The 19,731-nt window shown below is 48.8% G+C and overlaps 1 protein-coding gene across 1 annotated transcript in view; it reads left to right on the plus strand.

Moving 5' to 3' along the window:
• The first annotated feature begins 437 nt into the window (after positions 1-437).
• TEKT5 (tektin 5) overlaps positions 438-19,731 on the plus strand; it is a 43,965-nt gene continuing 24,671 nt past the window's right edge. The window contains exons 1-5 of the mRNA XM_003800908.2: positions 438-1,073; positions 4,127-4,210; positions 4,920-4,990; positions 11,018-11,161; positions 15,060-15,282. Of these exons, the coding sequence (XP_003800956.1) occupies positions 507-1,073; positions 4,127-4,210; positions 4,920-4,990; positions 11,018-11,161; positions 15,060-15,282 (1,089 nt within the window). The 5' untranslated portion in view covers positions 438-506. The remainder of the gene's footprint in view (positions 1,074-4,126; positions 4,211-4,919; positions 4,991-11,017; positions 11,162-15,059; positions 15,283-19,731) is intronic.

The raw sequence follows: 19,731 nt of genomic DNA on the forward strand, positions 1-19,731 counted from the left end.
AGAATCACACAGGACGACATCTTGTGAGCCTAGCTGCTTCCACTTAGCTTAATACATTTGAGATTCCCTCGTGCTGTTTTGAGTAGTATTGCTGAGTAGTATTCCATGATATGACTGATGGGCCATTTTAGCCACCTTGAGGACAAAGATAGAAAGAAAGCTCCTAACCTTACCTAAGCTAATTGAGTCTACTGAGTAGACTACATTAATTTTTCTCCCATAGGACCGAGTCAGGTCTAGCAAGGCAATTCAGTTGTCACAGAAGGAGAAAGTGCCACTTCCTGCATCCTGAGTCTGTGGATTGTATTCATTTGTTGTTGCTGTTGTTGTTTTAATGTGGACAATATGCCCCCTGCTGGCTTGTCAGTCAACAAGGGCCCAGGCTTTATGACACAAGTGCTGAGTCATAGAGGTTCTGCTAGTCCCTAAGAAAAGCCCTTTCCCCTTTCTTGGTGATGCCTTTGCCCTGTTGGGTGGAGTTTTCCAGAGTGGGCTGATAGGGGAGGATGGAGTTTCTTGGGACCACGCAGACCGCCAGTTACTGTGGCCCCAGGAAAAACTGTGGCTTGACTACTCTGCCCCCCGCTGTGCAGGGTCCCATGGTTCAGGACTGCTACCAGCCTTTTTACCTGCCCGGCTGTCGCTACCTCAACTCCTGGAGGCCCAGCCTCTTCTACAAGATCTCTGATGCCCAGACTTGTGCGGAAGAGTGCCCCAGTGCCCTGCGACCACCCACCATCCTGCCGGTGCTGCGCTCAGCGCTCTTCTGTCGCTACAGCCCCAAAGACTGGGAGCAGTCCAGCCAGCTGCAGCTGCGGGGGGCCGAGGCCTCCCGGCTGTGGGCTGGCCAACTGGCGGGTGACTCCATGCGGCTCATGCAGGACAAGGACCAGCTGACGCGTCAGATGCAGGAGGGCACCTCCCGGAACCTGAGCCAGAGGCTGTCGGACATCAGCTTCTGGAAGTCGGAGCTGAGTTATGAGCTGGAGAGGCTTCTGACCGAGAACCACAGCACGGACACGGTGAAGAGGAGGTTGGAGTGCACTGCTGACGAGGTGAACTGCCCGCTGCAGGTGAGCACCATGGCCAGGGAGTGCAGTGCTCACTCTCCATTTCTCCTGGCTGAAGGTCAAGGTGACAGGCACCTTGCGGACTGGTGTGAGTTGCATCCTATCATATGATCAGTTCTTTGTCTGCTTTTTTTTTTTTTTTTGAGACAATCTCACTCTGTTGCCATGGGTAGAGTGCCATGGCATCATCATAGCTCACAACAACCTCAAACTCTTGAGCTCCAAGTGATCCTCCTGCCTCAGACTCCTGATTAACTGGGACTACACGTGCCTGCCATGACACCTGGCTAATTTTTCTATTTTTTTTTTAAGTAGACACGGGGAAGGATTCTCGCTCTTGTTCAGGTTGGTCTTGAACTCCTGAGTTCAAGCAATCCTCTCTTTTTGGCCTCCCAGAGTATTAGGATTATAGGCCTGAGCCACCGTGCCCAGCCTATATGACCAATTTTTAAGGTAAAAATATAATCTTAGACAATTCAGGGAGACAATTCAGGATAATCCCACAAATCAGGTTGAATTTTCTTTTGTCCTTGGGGTTACATCAAAGTTGCAGGAGTTTCATCAAAACACTACGTGCATGCTTATGTATGCATGAGCTTGTGTGTACACTCGTGTGTGTGCATGTGGGTGCGCACATCGGTGCGCTCTGGACCTTAAGCTTGTACTTAAAACACAGGCAGTCCTGGGTTACAAATGAGATAGGCTCTATCTATAGGCTTGTTCAGAAGTTGAATCCGCATGTAAGTTGGAACAGATACTTTTACCTATTACCTATCATAGCCCCCATTTGTAAGTGCAAGTCCTATGTCAATTAGCTGTTTGTAATTTGGGGACTTACTGTAAGAGCCTCCATACTAAGTGTGAGTTGGACATATGCCAGGTGTTTGTTTCAGGAACTACTATAACTGCTTCGTTTTTCTCTGTAATACTCCCCCTCTAACATACTCTATTATTGATTGGTTGGGCTCTTTCCCCCACTAGAATACAGGCTCCACCAGGGCAGAGGATTTTGTCCACTTTGTCACTGATGTAATCAAGACAGCTCCAGGGCACCCATATGTCTGTGTGGGGGGTCTTACTGACCAATGTCTGTGCTGATGACTATTGTCTAAACAAACATTTTGACTATACTCCCAGCTTCGGACTGGAAAAGGCATGTAGTAGGCATTCAATAAATATTTGTTGAATAATAAATGAATATGTGAATGTGGATATTTCGGATACTTCCTTGGTCTCTCGGTCTCCAGGCACATCCCAGGTCCGTTAGGACAGCTTTTGGCTGCAGATAACAAATAATTAGTGACAGTGGCTTAGCCATGATGAAAATTCTGGAGAGATGCAGATCAGGCTGCTGTAGCCTCAATGTGATGCCAGGAGGAACCCAGGCTGTTCTCCATCTGCTCTGCCACCTGTAGCATGTGGCTTTTGTCCCATGGTTCAGGCTTACAAGGAGGCTTCATATTTCACATTGTACCTCCCTGCATGCAAGGAGCCTCTTCTCATGCAGGAAGGTGTGGGTGGGGCAAAGAGCAAACACATTAGTTGAGTCTGTCCCATTTTATCAGGGAATATGTTTTTCCAGAAAGCCCACCATGGGTTCCTATTTTTGCCCATTTGCTAGAATTCACATGTTTCTTGTGGAAGGGGTTGAGTGGACCTGGTGTAAGGGACCAGCAGCCTCTATGGGACTCATGCTGGCCACACAGAACACGGTGCTGCTACTCCCTGGCGTGGGGACCTCCTGCCTGGAAGCCTCCTCAGCTGTGTTTGCTGAAGTCTGGGGGCTGGGACTTCTTTTATTTATTTATTTTTTTTTTTTTGCAGTTTTTGGTCAGGGCTGGGTTTAAACCTGCCACCTCCAGCATATGGGGCCGGTGCCCTACTCCTTTGAGCCACAGGTGCTGCTTGGACTTCCTTTCTTTTTTTCTTTTTTTTTTTTGCAGTTTTTGAGTGGGCTGGGTTTGAACATGCCACCTCCTATATATGGGGTCAGTCCCCTACTCCTTGAGCCACAGGTGCCGTCTGGTGGCTGAGACTTCTGTGGGAGAGGTCAGCCTCCAACACCCCTGGGAGACTTGGTACACATTGCCACCAGTCAGGAATTTGCAAACCCATGTAGGGGAGGAGAGGCCCACTGTTTCTTTCTGTCCCCCACCTCCGATTTTCCCTTGGAAGGAGGGTGGGCAAAGCTGCTTCTCAAAGACCTATGGCAGTGTCCCAAATCTATTGCCTTTTCCTTGCACTCTCTCTTTTTCTTATTTATTTATTTGAGACAGTTTCATTTTGTCACCTTTGGTAGGGTGCCTTCTATGGTAGCGTGGCCATAGCTCATAGCAACCTCAAACTCTTGGGCTCAAGCAATCCTCTTGCCTCAGCCTTCTGAGTAGCTGGGACTATAAGCACCCACCACAATGCCAGGCTAATTTTTAGAAACAGGTCTCACTCTTGCTCAGGTTGGTCTCAAACTTGTGAGCTGAAGCAATTTGCCTATTTCGGCCCCCCAGAGTGCTAGGATTACAGGTGTGAGCCACTGTGTCTGGCCTCCCTTAACCTCCTTCCTCACTCCCTGACCTATCTGGAAAGCCCCACTTTGCCTGGTCACATGTGGCCACGTGGTGGCACAGAGATCAAAGATGTCTCAAGTCTATCTCTTGGACTTCCCCCTCAGTCCAGGCAGTTTCTCCCTGGACAATGGTGACCACATCCTTCCTGGTCTCCCAACCCCTGCACCCACCAGAAAGGTGATCCCAGAAATAAACACCCTCATTCCCGAACTCCTCTGCCCTCCCAACCCTGCTGCTGCTTCCCCCTCGACCCTTTAATAAAGTTTCTGTGGGTCACGACCAACCCACAGGTTCAGAGCCGCTATCCTAGTGCATCAGCCATAGCTCCACTGAGGGGCAACGGGAGGCAGAAGCCCACCTAATGTAGTAACGGGGTCCCATATAGAACCCAGGATTTTCAGAGAGAACAGATTGTGGCAAAGGGAGATGAGGGCCATCCCCTCCCAGAGTCTCCATGCAGGGGAATACGCTCTTTCCTGCTGTTCCCTACAGGTGGCCCTGGAGTGTCTTTACCATCGAGAGAAAAGGATCGGGATTGATTTGGTCCATGACAACGTGGAGAAAAACCTTATTCGGGTAAGGCAGTGGTTCTCAACCTTCCTAATGCCGCGGCCCTTTAATACAGTTCCTGTGGGTCGTGACCCACAGGTTGAGAACCACTGGGGTAAGAGGTCTCCAGGGTCTGCCCAGGCCCTGAGGGAGGCAAGTGGGCCAGCCTGTTAGAAAGGTTTCTGAGTTGCCTGTTGAGGGTAGAAGCCATGTGTCATCTTGTGGAAAGTTAGAGCTCAGAAATCATGGGTGTGGGCCTGGGTTGTGGTTTAAAAACAGGGAGAGATGGAGTCATTTGACTCTCAGTCTTTTCATCTCCAAAATGGGAGATGAATATTACCACACCAAGAGATATTACCACTCCAATGATAATTTAAAAAGCTAGTGTTCATTAAGCACCTGCTGTACGCTATATGCTGTACTACTTCAAAGACATTATTTAATATAATGAAAAACAATCTAGAAGTGAGCACTGGCACACAGCAGGTGCTAATTCCTTTTTTCAAACTGGAGGCATATAAAAAGAAGAGAAAGTAAGGCCAAGTGTGAGGCCTCCACTATCGACCCTTAGTTTCTGGCCCTGGGGTCTTGTGGATTGAGGTGGGAACCCCAACATGACATTTCACCTTGTGGGGTTGAGGGTGGGCATGAGAGGTGAGGGGCGAGGGCTCTGGCCTGGGAGACAGGACTGTGAGTTTCCCAGGGGCCCTGCTCTTTATGACATTTTTCATTTCAGGAGGTAGATTTGCTAAAATGTTGCCAAGAACAGATGAGAAAATTAGCTCAAAGAATTGATATCCAGATGCGGTAAGGATGTCTTTCTCTCCCTTCTCCTTGGGTTTGCTTTGGGACTCCCAGGGTTCTGTGGGCAAGCCGGGTGGGCTCACTTATCTCTGGATGGTGCTTTCGGTTAATGGTTATGCAGGTGAATCGTTTACAACCAGCTCTCCAGGAAAAAACAAAGAAACAAAAATCCTGAGATGTAAAATTTGCTCATTTCTGTGGTGTAAAAGCTGCCATAATGGCAAGCGACTGAGATGATGTCACTGAGGTTGGCGCTCACAAGCCAGTGTGGCACTGGCTGCCCTTGTTTGTAATGAGGGCCCTGGCAACAGAGAATTCTCCTCCATGGGACCCCTCTTGGCTTGTGGGTTCAGCGGTCAACATACAGGTTCTGAACTTTGGGAAGTGCATTTAGGCATCAAAGCCCGGGGCTAGGATGTCTCCGGAAGAGAGCTGGTGGGCGCCTTGAGCCAGGAGCCTTCAAAAGAAATCAACTTTTTGTTCTTAGATTATGCAATCAGTATCATGACAAGCCAAGAGGCCCCTCTCATAATTAAAGGGAGGCTTGAATTTTACAGGGCTTGAAGCCTATAGCTAAGCCCTTGGCACCCAGCTTCCAGGGAGGCAACTTCCCCACCTTGCCCTGAAGCCAGATAGTCACCTTTAACTCCTTCAGGGCACGCCGCTTGCTGGTCCCCTCTTCACTGACTCTTGACACAGCAACGCAGAGAATACAGGATGGGCTGACAACCTGGCCAGGGCTGCCCTTCCCACGGTGGGGTGGATGGGGGCAGCCTGGGAGGGTGCAAAGTGGCCAGGCAGCTTCCAGATCAGCCTTGAGTGCTCTCCCGCCCTGGTTTGCTGTGTCCCAGAAATAGTGGTCACCTCCCCTTCAAGGAACCCTTGGACTCCCCTGAGGGGGTTAGAAATGGATGTGGGGGATGAGAAAGAATCATCCAGAATAAAAAGGGGAAAGACACTGCAGAAAAGCTACCTGGACAGCAGAGGGCTTGGCTGGGGCAGAGAAGCTAGGGGAGACCCAGGGAGACATGGCAGCTGGAAGTGTGCAGACCTGATGCAGGTACGGAAGGGGCAGAGGTGACAGCTAAAAGGACAAAAGCAATCACGAGCGCCTCTGTCCCCATTCCTCACCAAGCCACCCACACCCGGACTATTGCTACCTACAGTTTAAAGATGCAGTAATTTAGGCTCAGCGCCAGCCACATGTACCAAGGGTGGCGGGTTGGAACCCAGCTTGGGCCAGCTAAACAACAATTGACAACTGCAACAAAAAAATAACAGGGTGTTGTGGCAGGCACCTGTAATCCCAGCTACTCGGGAGGCTGAGGCAGGAGAATCACTTAAGCCCAAGAGTTTGAGGTTGTATGTGACACCATGGCACTCTACTGAGGGTGACACAGTGAGACTCTGTCTCAAAAAAAATAATAACAATAATAATAATAATTGACTTAACCCTTAAATACTTATAATTGAACAGGCAAATTTTAACAAAGGCCACTGCTGTCCAAACAGCATGCCTTCTTTTATTGTATTTTTCTTGAGCTTATTTTTTTGTTGTTGAGACAGAGTCTCAAGCTGTTGCCCTGGGTAGAGTGCTGTAATGTTATCACTCACAGCAACCTCAAATTCCTGGGCTCAAGTGATTCTCTTGCCTCAGTCTCCCAAGTAGTTGGGACTACAGGAGCCCACTACAATGCCCAGATATTTTTAGAGATAAGGTCTCATTCTTGCTTAGGCTGGTCTCAAACGGGTAAGCTCAGGCAATCCACCCACCTCGGCCTCCCAGAATGCTAAGGTTATAGGCACGAGCCACCGCGCCCGGCCCACTTGAGCTTATTTTTTTAATTTAATTATTCATTTTTAAGTGGCAAATGAAAGTAGTATCTGAGGGGTGCCTGGAAAGTATTCAGCATTGTGAATACTATTTTTCATGTTACATTTCATATCACGGCCCTTGTATACTGTATTTATCATGTGCAACCTGGTATTTTGAAATATGTGTACATTGTGGAATGGCTAAATCAAACTAATTAACATATGCACATTATCTCATATCCATACCATTTTTTTTGTGTGTGTGGTGAAAATGCTAACAATCTTTTTTTTTTTCCCTAACAATCTTTCTTAGTGATTTTTTTTTTTTTTGCAGTTTTTTGGCCAGGGCTGGGTTTGAACCCACCACCTCCAGCATATGGGGCCAGTGCCCTACTCCTTTGAGCCACAGGAGCCGCCCTATAATATATTGTTACTGACTAGAGTCACAATGTTGTACTTGAACATATTCCTCTGTAAATGAAATTTTGTATACTTTGACTAGCATCTCCCCAGGCCTCTCTCCCAGACTCTGCTAACCACAATTGCACACTCTGGTTTTATGAGTTCAATTATTTTAGATTCTACATGTAAATGAGATTATTAAATATTTCTATTTCTGTGCCTGGTTTATTTCACTTAACATAATGTACTCCAGGTTGTTGCAAATCATAAATATATATATATATATGTACATATATATATGTGTGTGTAAAACCTTTTTTTGTCCATTCATCTGTTTTTGGACATTAAGGTTGATTCCATATCTTGACTATTGCTAACATAACTGTGCCCATTTTTTAACTGGGTCATTTGTTTTCTTTCTATTCAGGTGTTTGAGTTTCTTATATAGTTTGGATGTTAACCCCGTATCAGTGGTTTGCGTGGATTCTGTCCCATTTCTAAGGCTGTCTCTTCATTCTGTTGACTGTTTCTCTTGCTGTACAGACCCTTTTTACTTTGATATAATTCCATTTGTCTATTTTTGCTTCCGTTGCCTGTGCAGTTGGAGTCATGTCCAAAAATCACTGCCCAGACCAGTCACTGCCCAGACCAATGTCCTGAGGTTCTCTACTGTGTTTCCTCCTAGTGGTTTATAGTTCCAGGCTTCACACTTACGGCTTCCCTAATCTCTACTGAGTTGGTTTTTGTATATGGAGTTAGATGAGCCTCCAAGTTCTTTCTTCTGTGTGTGGGTTTCTAGTTGTCCCACCACCATTTGTTGAAGAAGTCGTCCTTTCCTCATTGTGTGTTCTTGGCGTCTTTATTGAAAAGCAATTGGCTGTAAATGTGTGGATTTATTCCTGGCCTCTCTATTCTGTACTTTCTTCCACTGACTTTGGTGTTCTCCCGTTTATGGCGAGAGAGTGGTTTTCCATTTGTGACTGACATAGGGATGTAGCAAAATGGCATTGGGCAGAGTGGGGAGGCTGATGCTTGGGGCAGTTTGAGGTGGCAGAGTGAGCAGATTCCAGACTTGAACGGGGCGCAGGATCCTCAGACCAGGGCAAGGAGGCTGCCTGTGCGGTCCCAGAGGACGACACAAGGGGTGGGAGAACCGGGAGACTGAGGCAGACGGAGACAGTCCCAGAGACTGAGAGACTCAGAGAGAAACAGAATCAGCACTGATATCAAGAGAGACAGACAGACAGAAAGAGAGAAACAGAGACAGAGATGGGGGAGGGAGACAGAGACAGAGCGTCCAATATGCCAGACAGGGAACTCACGAGATGAGACAGAGACAGAGAAAACAAAAGGATGGACAGAGGCACAGAGAAAGGGGGGAAGAGAGAGGGAGATGCTGGGATAGAGACGAGAGAGAAAAAAGCAAGAGAGAGAGAACTTCAGCAGAGTGTTGGGGGGACCGGAAGAGAGCTGGTGAGGGTGGCATTGCCCTTTGCAAGGACTGGACAGCGGTTGTCTGTCCCTGGGCACTGGCCCATGTGTCATAGGACATTTGTCCTCTCCTGGGGACACAGCACATGCTGCTGGTGGTATCACGATTATCTTAATTAACCAAGGGCCAGCCAGAGTCTCATCAGCTGAGCGGAACTTGCTGTGTCCTCACCCACTCCAGGAAGCTCGCTGACCTGCTCAGGTGGCCACCCTGCTGCGTGGTTTCCTCTGAGGCCTGAGGCCCAAATCTGGGTGGGTGGTGTCCTCACATCACCAGGCACCCAGTCAAGCAGAAAAGTCTCTTCCTGACTGAGGAGGAGCCAGGTTTGGGCTTTTCCTGCTCCTCGGTTGTGGACTAAGGAGACAGCACTGCTCCCTCCTCCAGACCGCATTAGCAAGGGCCAGGCAGCTGGCCCCTGGATCCTGAGCCCCCCAGGCACACCTTCAGTGCTGCCCCACATTCCTGTTCATTGTGCAGATCTTCTCTCTGGCTCTGATGATTTGGAAGGTCCTGGGGACCCCGCATGATTCCTCCTGTCTGACATGACTGCACGTCCTGTTGGGATTTAATATCCTTGTCCCCAGCCTGCTTGACACCCCTCACCAGTAAACAGTATCCATGGGGGCAGGGAGGGAGAAAGAGAGAGAGACACAAAATGATAGAGACAGATGAAGGAGAGAGAGGGAGAGACACAGAGGCCCAGAGACAGCCGGAACAAAGATTAGAGAGACAGAGAAAAAGATGCAGGAAGTGGGGGAAGGGAGGGAAGGGGAGAGAGGCAGATAGACTGACCTGCGGAGAAGGAGGGAGAGAGACCAGCAGGAGACCACTCCCCTCAGGTGGTGTCGGACACAATTTCACTCAGGAGGTAATTCCCCCCTCCACTTTCTTACAATTCTTCTCAACACTCCATTCCATGCCTAGGTGTCTCTAACACTGACTAATCTCCTTTTTATTCAATTACCAGGGAAACAGAGAAAGGTTTCAGCCTAGAACTTTCTGGAGGCAATAGATCACAGCTGGATTTAGTTAGTGTCTACATAGCATTTTTATGTCAGAGGTGATTTTTCTACTAATGGAAAGGGTTATTGGTTTCCCTTTAAAAATAAGGATGCAAATTTTCCTTTTAAAATGCACTTATTTGTATTTTTAAAGTGATTGCAAAAGAGCAAAATAAGTAAATGATATAATAGTAGAGTTTGATGTTTGGCAGGAGCATGACAGTGGTTCTCAGATGTCTGGAGTTTGGTGAACAGTGGCCTTTAGCTCCAAGCTGCCTGGTCGCCCACCATGCAGCCCTCCAGGCTGAAGCCCCAGTGGGGCCCCACTGTCCACTCCTTTCCTCAGTAAAGGCTCTGACTCCTCCCAATCCCTGACCCCTGCCAGTCCCTGACTCCACCCAGGCCCTGACCCAGCCTAGTCACTGACTCTGCTCAGTCCCTGACTCCTCCCAATTCCTGACCTGCCCAGTCCCTGACTCCATCCAGTCCCTGACCCAGCGTAGTCCCTGACCTGCCTGCCTTAATGAGCTACTTACCTGTTCCTGAACACCTGGGTATCCTCAGTTTGGAATCCTCATCCCCCCATGCACCTTTGTCTATGATGTCCACTCCTGTTGTGAAAAGTGTCCAGTTCAGACACTTCCCCTCCAGGGAAGCCCCCCGACCACGCTGTCACCTGACTCAGTAGTTTCCTTCTCTTCATTACTTGGTAGTCTTTCACACCTGCACTGCTGCCCTCCCACTCTGGTCTAGATTTCTTTTTCTGTATTTGTTTACACTGATCTGTGAACAACCTGAAGACAGTGCTGGGTCTCCTTGTCTTGTTCCTCTGTGCCCAGCACAGGGTCAGACACAATGACCTTCGAAGTGATTTGACTTGATACAGGCTTTGTCCAAAATATGAATTGATATCTTCTAAATCCAGGTCAGCGAACTGCCCCTGAAGGGACAAATCTGACCTGCTGTGGTTTTGTGAATAAAGTTTTATTGAAATGAAGCCACACACACTTATTTATATGCTATCCCTGACTGCTTTTGTGCATAATTAAGTAGTTGCAACAGAAACCATATGACCCACAAAGCCTAAAATATTTACTATTTGGCCATTTACTGTAAACACTTGCCCATCCCTGTTCTAAAGGACAACATGGCTGTTTGGATTGGAGGGAGGTGGGGGAGAAGGGGGGGCTCTGGGTACATGGTGAGGATATCAGGTGGAAAGAGACCTAAGAAGGCCCTGGGTGTGGACAGAGCACCAGCCTGGGGGTGGGGGGGACTCTGGCTGTGCACAATCCAGGGATGAACCCTTCCTCTCCGCAGGGACAACCGAGATGCCCAGCATGCCCTGGAAAGGGACGTTGAGGACAAAAGCTCAGCCCACTTTATCGATGAGAAGTGCTTTAACCTGAGGAACACATCCGATTGCATCAGCTACTTCCACGGTATGGAGAAAGTCGACGGCACGTGAGTATCAGGCTCTCTGTCCCCAGCCCTGGCCGTGTCCAACCAGGGTGAGGGCTTCTGCTCCTACCAGGGAGCAATAAAGAGGTGTTGTGCCACGAGCCAAGTGAGGGGCGGTGTGGTTGAGTGAGGATCCTCTGTTGGAAGCACGTACAGTCTCCAACTGTAACTGAAGAGAAAATGGAATTTAGTGGAAGGCCGCAAGGAAACACAAACTCAAGGGGAAGACTGGAGGGGAAGGTTCTGACAGTCGGAGCAGGTGAGGGTGTGGGGGCCGACCAGCTGCGTTGTCTGACGGGAGCTAACCAGCCGCGCTGCCTGAGCGCCTCCATCTTTCTGTCCTTGCCGCACTTTGCTCAAGATCCAGGTGTCAGGAGAGAAGGTGTGATCGGCTTAGGGAGGGCTGCGTGGCCATCAGCGCTCAGCAATTTCATCAAACAAATTCCAAAACAAGTGACCAGCTCACCTGGGAGGTTCAGCTGATGCCCACTGGCACTGGCACTGGTTTAAGAGAGTTATTTCTGGTGCCAGAAAGCCTGGCTTCAAATCCTAGCCTCTGTGCTAACACTTAGCAAGTGGTTTCACCTCTTTAGGCCTTGTTTCTGCACCTCTCCCACTGGAAAAAAAAAAAAAAACAGTACAGTTTTTCCCCAATTGGGAAACAGCAATCCCTCACTCCCAGGTCCTGTGGTCCCCCATGGTACTAACAGTACCACTTCCCAGGGCTGCTGTGAGTGAAAGAACGCGGGTGTGTGAACTTAAGCACAGAACCCCCTGTGGAATGATAACAGCCAACATTTACTGAGTGCTTGCTGCCTGGCCTCATCTCGTCATTGTGGCGGCTACAGGTGGGCGCCTTCTGTACACCCTGCATTTTTATGGGTATGTCACAGCATTGCGGAGTTTCATGCAGAACTAAGACGTGTTTTCCCAACTGGCAGTCTGGAGTCTGTTTATCTTGGTTCCGCCTCCCTCTCCTTTTAAATCTCTTGCATATCAAACTATGCTTGGCACATAGAGATATGCAATAAATAGTTATGGAATGGAAGAAGGAATGAAAAGAGGACGAAAAAGAGAGAGAGGAGCAAGGAGAGAAGGGAAGGCAAAGAGAAGGAAGGCGCCCTGGGCAGTCTGCGTGGCCCAAGCCTGGGTTACTTTCTGGATCTTAGCAAATATGGAAGTGTTGAGATGACCCGTTGGGCTTTCCAGCAATGACAACTCCTGGAGACCGTCTTCCTGTCCCTGAAAGGGTGGACTCTCCCTTGGGCCTGGCAAGGTGAGCAGCACTTTGGGGACTTGACCCTCCTTATCTGCACAGGGCCCAGAGGGTCTCTCTTCCCAGACTGATGCCTCCCCAAAACCTTGGCCGCCAGGCAGCGTGGCAAAGATTCTGATTTCCATGCCCAGGTGGGGCCCGCTATTTAAAATCCCTATCTATGACTCCATCTGGGAAGAGGAGCCACTGTTTGTGGTGACTAATTGCTCCCCAGATGTGATGTGCTAGCTCAGGGCTTGTATTTAGGGTTTTCTTAAGGCAGGGCCGTGTCTGGGCAGGTTAAGAAGGACGTTTGGTGACTGTCTCAATTGCAGTGGTACTTCTGTTCTTGTGCCTTCTGTATGTAGTTCTCATGATGATGATGAAGACAGTAGATGCCTTTTACCTGATGCTTACTATGTGCTGGACGTGTGCCGAGAGCATCACAGTGTCTCGTGAATAATAAACATTCATCAAGTGCTTACTATGTGTCCGATGACAAAAGCTTTACATTTAGTCACTCAGCAACCTTAGGGGTGGGTATATCATTCCCATTTTACCATGAGGAACCTAAAGCTCAGAGAGGTGAAGGATCTGGCTCAAGCTCACACAGCAAATGTTAGAGATGTGATCTGCACCTACATTGGATATTGGCCCTGTGTGTTTTAGCAGTGGTGGCTTCCTGCCTCCCCAGAGAAACCTGCTGTCCCCTCTGTCTTTAAAGGACATAGGCTCCAGAAAGCACATCCTCCCTGCTGAGACATACTGCCCACTGAGTTGACAGACTGTCTTTGGCAAATTACCCCCAGGGACAATGTGATTTAGCTGGTTATTTTCTCTAGGGAGCTAAGCTGTCTGCTCCCAGGGGAGGGCAAGGGCTTAGAGGTTGCTGTTCTTGACATTGACAGTGCCCCATTCAGCACCAACACAGACGCTCAAAGTAAATCTGTATGTTTCTACCTGCTGTCCTCGGCCTCTCCTCCTTCCATGGTATCCAGGGATGTTGAGTAGTTGTGCAACCCTGGACAAGAAGCTTCACCTCTCTGAGCCTCAAGTCTTGGCTGGATGGAAGCTCTGAACCAGACACAATGTCCTCTCCCTTCTCCAGAAGCCTGAGACCTGTTTGTTGTAGCTGATTTTAATTCCTCCAAAACCCAGGCAAAACAGTCACATGTTTATATATGGTTTTAAAAATTTCTATTCACCATACAACTTAAGTATGCTTTGAACTGTCAGAAAACAGAATTCCTCTTTTCCTTTGGCCTAAGAATAAAAATCTGCCTTATTTAAGAACCGGAGACTTCTAGAACGAAAAAACAAAACAAAATAAAAAAGACCTTGAGAAGTTACCTAGTCTGGTTTAGCCAGAATCTGAAGCCAGTTTAAAGAAAGACCTTCCCTTCCTTAAAGGCTTCCCACAGGCGAAAATACCATCTGATCCTTCAGTTGCTTGTTTTAGGGATTTGCATGCGCTGCCAGGAAGCACTTTGTGTAGTCTAGATCCAGAGCAGCCTTCCCTGCCTGCCCTGCTGATGTGGCCTGTATCCATCTCCACCTATCCCCCAGATCCATTCTCCAGCAGCCCTGCTGTGTGTGCTGCAGAGGAAGCTGTCCTCTGTGGACGGCCTCTCCTGGGCTCCCTGCCCTGGGCTTTCCTGACTGGTTCAGCCAGAAGGGGCTTGGGCAGAAGACAGGGTGGGCGGGGAGCCAGGTGGGGAGTTTATTCCGTCCCTGGCTCCCAGGTACTGTGGTTCCCCATGGCGCCTCCCTCCCAGGGCTCTTGTTCCTTTTCTTCTTGCCTTTCACAGCTGGAGTGGAGGCATTTTCCTGCATGTTCTAATCCCTGATTGACTCAACATTCATCAAATAGTCCATCTGTTCCCTTTCACCACACTGACCCCCACATCACAGCTCCACTCCGTTTGTCTGGCTTTCATCCTGCTTCTAAATTCCTTCCCAGCACACAGGCAATGTGTAAATATCTCCTTTGTTTGTTGTCAATCTCCCTCCTCTGGAAATTAATCACTGAGAGAACAGGGATGCTGCCGTTCTTGTTCAGGGCTCTATCTCAAAGGCCTAGAACAATGCTTGGCATGTGGCGGGTGTTCAAATTGTTGAATGAGGAAGTCAGCAAAAGTAGCACGGCCACGTGCTCGGCGCCGAGTTGGAGGGACACTGAGCCGCCACTGTGCCCAGTGGGCCTGTCTGTGTTTTGGGTGACAGGGGAGAGGGTGAGGGAAAGAGCTCTCTGTGAGGTTGGGACCCTCCTCTTCTGCCAACTCCCCGAGTGCCCTTTGGAAACCAGCCGCTTTCCCTAGACTGCCCTTGCCTAGCCTGTGAAATGAGGATTGTGTGGTTCCTAACAGTGACCGCGCCCCTCCCCCAAGGGACATTGGCCAATGCCTGGAGACATTTTTGGTTGTCACAACTGGGTGAGAGGTGCCTCTGACATCCCCTGGGTAGAGGCCAGGGACGCTGCTAAGCATCCTATCATGCGCAGGGAAGCCTCCTCCCCCCACAACAGACATTTTCCCAGCCTGGACACTAGACTGCCGAGGCCGAGCAACCCTGGGTTCAGAGGTCTCCGGACTGGCCACCCTTCCCCCCACTCCTCACCTGCATTAAATTTGCCCTTGTGCTTTGCAGGATCTCGGTGCCTGAGACCTGGGCCAAGTTCAGTAACGACAACATCAGACACTCTCAGAACATGCGGGCCAACTCCATCCGGCTGCGCGAGGAGGCAGAGCACCTCCTGGAGACCTTGTCGGATCAGATGTGGAAGCAGTTCACCGACACCAATCTGGCCTTCAACGCCCGCATCGCGGAGGTGATGGACATGAAGAACAAGCTGCAGACGCAGCTAGCAAAGGTGAGCGGATGCGTCTGAGGGCCTGTGTCTCCTCTGCTAAACCCTCACCCTCCTCTGGTGGGCCTGGTGCCAAAATGGTCCCATCCCTCCCAGGGTCTATGATCTTGTCCACTCCAGAAGGGGGGGCTGTGAGCTTTTTCCAAGGGGAGACCTGTGCCTGGGGTCAGTCCTCCCTTGCTTACTGAAGATGGAGCTTGGAGCTTGGTATGGTGGTCACCACAGCACTCAAGAGGCTGCAGTGCTCCCAGGGCACCTCATTCTGTATCCGAGGCCCATGTGGCGGAGCATGACAATTATAGATAAAGGAGCCCCCAGAGACCATTACCCCTGCACATCTCCACCCACAGCAGGGTCTCTGACTTTCAAAGCCCTCAAAAGTATGAAGATGTCCTGCTGAGGGCTGGGGTGCTTTTAGAATTTGAGGAGTTGAGAGGACTGCCCAATTCTGTCACCTAGGACTACTCCCACACCAGCATGCCCTCTGGGCTACTCTCCCATGTGAATGTCCCCACTGTTTCACACCCCCCCCACCTCCTGCTCAACATGAATGTAAATATGTAAAACTCATGGGCACTAGACTCCGTGCTAGGCACCAGGAGTAAACAGAGGAGCTGCACGAAGATGGTCCCCATCCTCTAGGAACTGCCATTCTGCTTGGGGGACAGCAGTGCCTACAAAATTTATACCCAGGAAGGACTTATGGATGGCAGTCTGGGTGGAGATGAGATTGCAGGGGATTGCAGGGGATCGACCTTGCATCCGTGTTTGTGAAACAGTCCCCCTTTTGTTGTGTTTATATTTGGAGAGGGTTGGGGGCTGTAAGCAGGTTTGATGGAAATTATAGGGGCAGGTTCAGTCCACCCATGCCTGCCACCCTTTGGCCTGTTTTCCCCAAAACATATTAAATAGGTTTCTATGACATCACTGTAGTGTTATGAAGGAGAAGCAAGGGGGTGAACCTGAGATTCCCAGGGGAGCCAATGCTGGCCCAGGGTGCAGGGGGTGGGAGGGGGAGTAGGGCAGCCAAAGGATGGTGGAAGAGCACTCCGGAGAGAGGGCGGCAAGAGCACAGGATGGGACAAGATGAGGCTGGAGGAAGGGCAGGGTGGATCACACGGGTCCTGGAGGCCTTATGAAGGTCCAACTGCCCTTCTGAGACAGTGGGGAGCCTCCAAATGGGTTTGAAAAGGAAGGCATTGGGACCCAGTCTGAGCCTCAGGTCAGTCTTTTTCCTCTGGTGATGGAAAGGTGGCAGAGGTTAAGAGTGAGAGCAGGGAGAGCTGTTGGAAGCTCTATCTGTGGAGAAGGGAAGGCTGCCAGCCCTGAGGCAGGGGCATCAGTTGGGAGAGGGCAGAGGGACGGACAGATGCCTGGAGAAGGCTGAGTTGGCACAAGCACCTCACCAAATGTTTTCCTGTTAACCCTTACAATAGGGTTGGCAAACTTCTGCTGCAAAGGGCTGAATGACAAATGTTTTCCACTTTGCAGGCCATATGGTTTCTGCCCAGGCATTGAAAAAGCAGCATGGACAGTATGTACAACAATGAGCATGGCTGTGTTCCAATAAAACTTTATTTGCAAAACTAGGCAGGAAGTCAAATTTGGCCCATAAGTTGTAGTTTTGCTGACTTTGCTCTGGACTTAGCTCAAAAGTTGCTTCCTTCAACCCCTGCAGTTTGTTTGTGCTCGATACCCCTGGGTGGCCACTGCATCCTAGACTGTGTTTGTCAGACTCTGAGCCTGCCTGCATGAATGTGAATCCTCCATAACCTTAGACAACTTTCCTAACCTCTGTGTGCCTCAACCTCCTTGTTTGTAGAATGGGGCAAGAATGGAGGCCATGAGGATCATTTGAGTTCATGCAGGTATGCTAGCTGAACCAGGGCCTGGCATGCAGCAGCACTGTGTCTGGGCTAGAGGCTACGATTTTACTGGTCAGTTAATTGATGTGTCTCAGAGCATTGCTCCTGATTCAACCTTGTAGCCCCACCACTTAGTATACTGCCTGGCACTCCTTAGATCTGTGTTGTGAATGAAAGGAACCCACAGCATTGAGGTTTGTACTGACGTGTTTGTTTTTTCCTTTTTTTTTTGAGAGTCTCACTTTGTCCCCCTTGGGAGAATGCTGTGGCATCACAGTAGCTCACAGCAACCTCAAACTCTTGAGCTTAAGTGATCCTCCTGCCTCAACCTCCTATGTAGCTGGGACTATTGGCATTTGCCACAACACCTGGCTAAGTTTTCTATTTTTAGTAGAGATGGGGTCTCGCTCTTGCTCAGGCTGGTTTTGAAGTCCAGAGCCCAAGCAATTCACTCTCCTCTGCCTCCCTGAGTGCCAGGATTACAGGCGTGAGCCACAGTGACTGGCCTTGTCCTGAATTTTTTTTAAAAAAAGAGATGTATGTATGATGTAGTGAATGCTTTTAATGGTGTTTGTTTCTTTCTCTTTTTCTTTCTTTTTTTGTGCAAAATCCCGTTTTTTCTACGTAAGGTTATCATTTTGCCCGTGTGTAAGTGTGCAGTTCAGTGGTCCTGAGCACATTCACATCATCGTGCCGCCGCCACCACCCGCCCTCTCCACAACTTTTCCATCTTCCCCAAACTCTGTCCCCATTCACACCCACTCCCATCGTCCCTCCCCACCACCTGTGACTACCACGATTCTACTTTCTGTCTCTGTGACTTTGACTACTCTAGGTACATCACACAGGAAGGATCCTACAGTATCTGTTCTTTTGTGGCTGGTTCATTTCACTTAGCATAACGTCCTTTAAGGTTCAACCATATTGAAGTGTGTGTCAGAATTTCCTTCTTTTAAAGGCAGACTTGCTTTGCTTCTATTTTTTAGCTACTGTGCAAGCATTTTCCTTTAATGAGGCATTTCGTGTGGTGGATCAAATGTAATTCATTGTCATGTCATTGTATGAAGGCTCCTTTTGTTGGCTATTGGCAGCTGATTTCTCATCTGTGATGTAGCAGGTGAGAATTCCTACTTGGAAATGTTACTGTGAGTATTAATGGGTTGATCTCTGTGTAGCTCTTTGAACAGTGCTCTGGGCACAGTAACCATTCAATAAAAGGTAACTATAAATATTACTATTATTAATGGAAAGAAAAAGGATGTGGGGGGGGGGAGGAAAGCCTTTTCCCTTTCAGAATTCCTTCAGGGAAGTTCTGAATTATAAGTAACAGCCTCACACTGCTGATCAGAGAGATTTTGCAACCTCATGGCTTTTTATTAATAGACATAATTTGATCAGCAGCTGCTTTGCAAATAAACTAGCACCCAAAGGAAATAGACCAAACCCTAGTCTGATACTATTGCCATTTTCCTGATTTGTTTTCTGGTTGGTAACTACCTTACATGGCCTTTTTCTAAGAAAATGAAAAAAAGTTGACACATGAAGATAAACAAACAGAAACCATTTCTCAACCATTTGCTCTGACTGGAGGATTTGAAATGCTCCCTTTAAAAATTTAACTGTTATAAATTGAGCTCAGCCTGATTGTCCTTGGCCAGAGATATTTCTGGAAAATTCCAGGCCCCCATCTTCATGTGTGCTGCAAAGCAGTTATTTCCCATGTGGTCACAGGAATCCACTCCGTAAGGCCACGTCCACATGGCTCCCTGCGCAAACACTGGCTTGGAGCTTTGTCAACAGCTGTGTTCTACATATGATCCTAGCCGTCCATCCCCAAGGTCACAGCCCAAACCTTGTAACTTGCCCAGAGGCTTGTCCTTACGGGAGCATATAGAGTATCTGTATGTTCTGGGGTGTCCCCTGGTCACATTGAGCACTGCAGTAACAGGGCTGTGACTTCTGGGACTGAAGCAGTGGGTGACCACAGAGTGCCTGGCTGCTTTTCTGGGCTGATTCTTCTGAAAGCCAGGGCCCTGGGGATGTCCACCCAAACGACCCCTGACCTATTCCCAATTACCAAGTTGAATTTTAGGGAGGGAACTCTTAATGTGGGGAGAAATTCACAAATATGCCTTTGGAGGGTAGAATATGTGGGGTAGGGACACTGCTATAGAAAGTGCTTGTTGTGAGGTTGTGGGAGCTGGAGCCTGGCAGGTGAAATGACACTGACGGGTTACAGGAATGTAGCAGCAGCAATATCACCGACTCATGAAATGAGAAGCTGTTCCTTCTTCATTCCTGGTGACTCAGGGTGTTGGAATACCTTCCTGTTCCTCTAACACCTGCCAATCTCCCTTTTAAACAAGAGAGCCAACCTCAGGCTAAGAACTTTGGGCCTGCAGTGGTGTCCAGCCAAAGTTTAAATAACACAGCTTTCCTCTTGTCTTGTTTCACATACTTTTTGTTTTGTTTTGTTTTGTTTTGTTTTTTCATTTATGGCAAATGATACTGATTTTGGATACTGGAATATCACTGTTCCACTGATAATAGTGATGTAAAATTTCATTTTTAAAATAAATGCACTTGG

Source organism: Otolemur garnettii, unplaced genomic scaffold (assembly GCF_000181295.1).
Source record: "Otolemur garnettii isolate 467f Iridium unplaced genomic scaffold, OtoGar3 scaffold00189, whole genome shotgun sequence".
Classification (NCBI taxonomy): domain Eukaryota; kingdom Metazoa; phylum Chordata; class Mammalia; order Primates; family Galagidae; genus Otolemur; species Otolemur garnettii.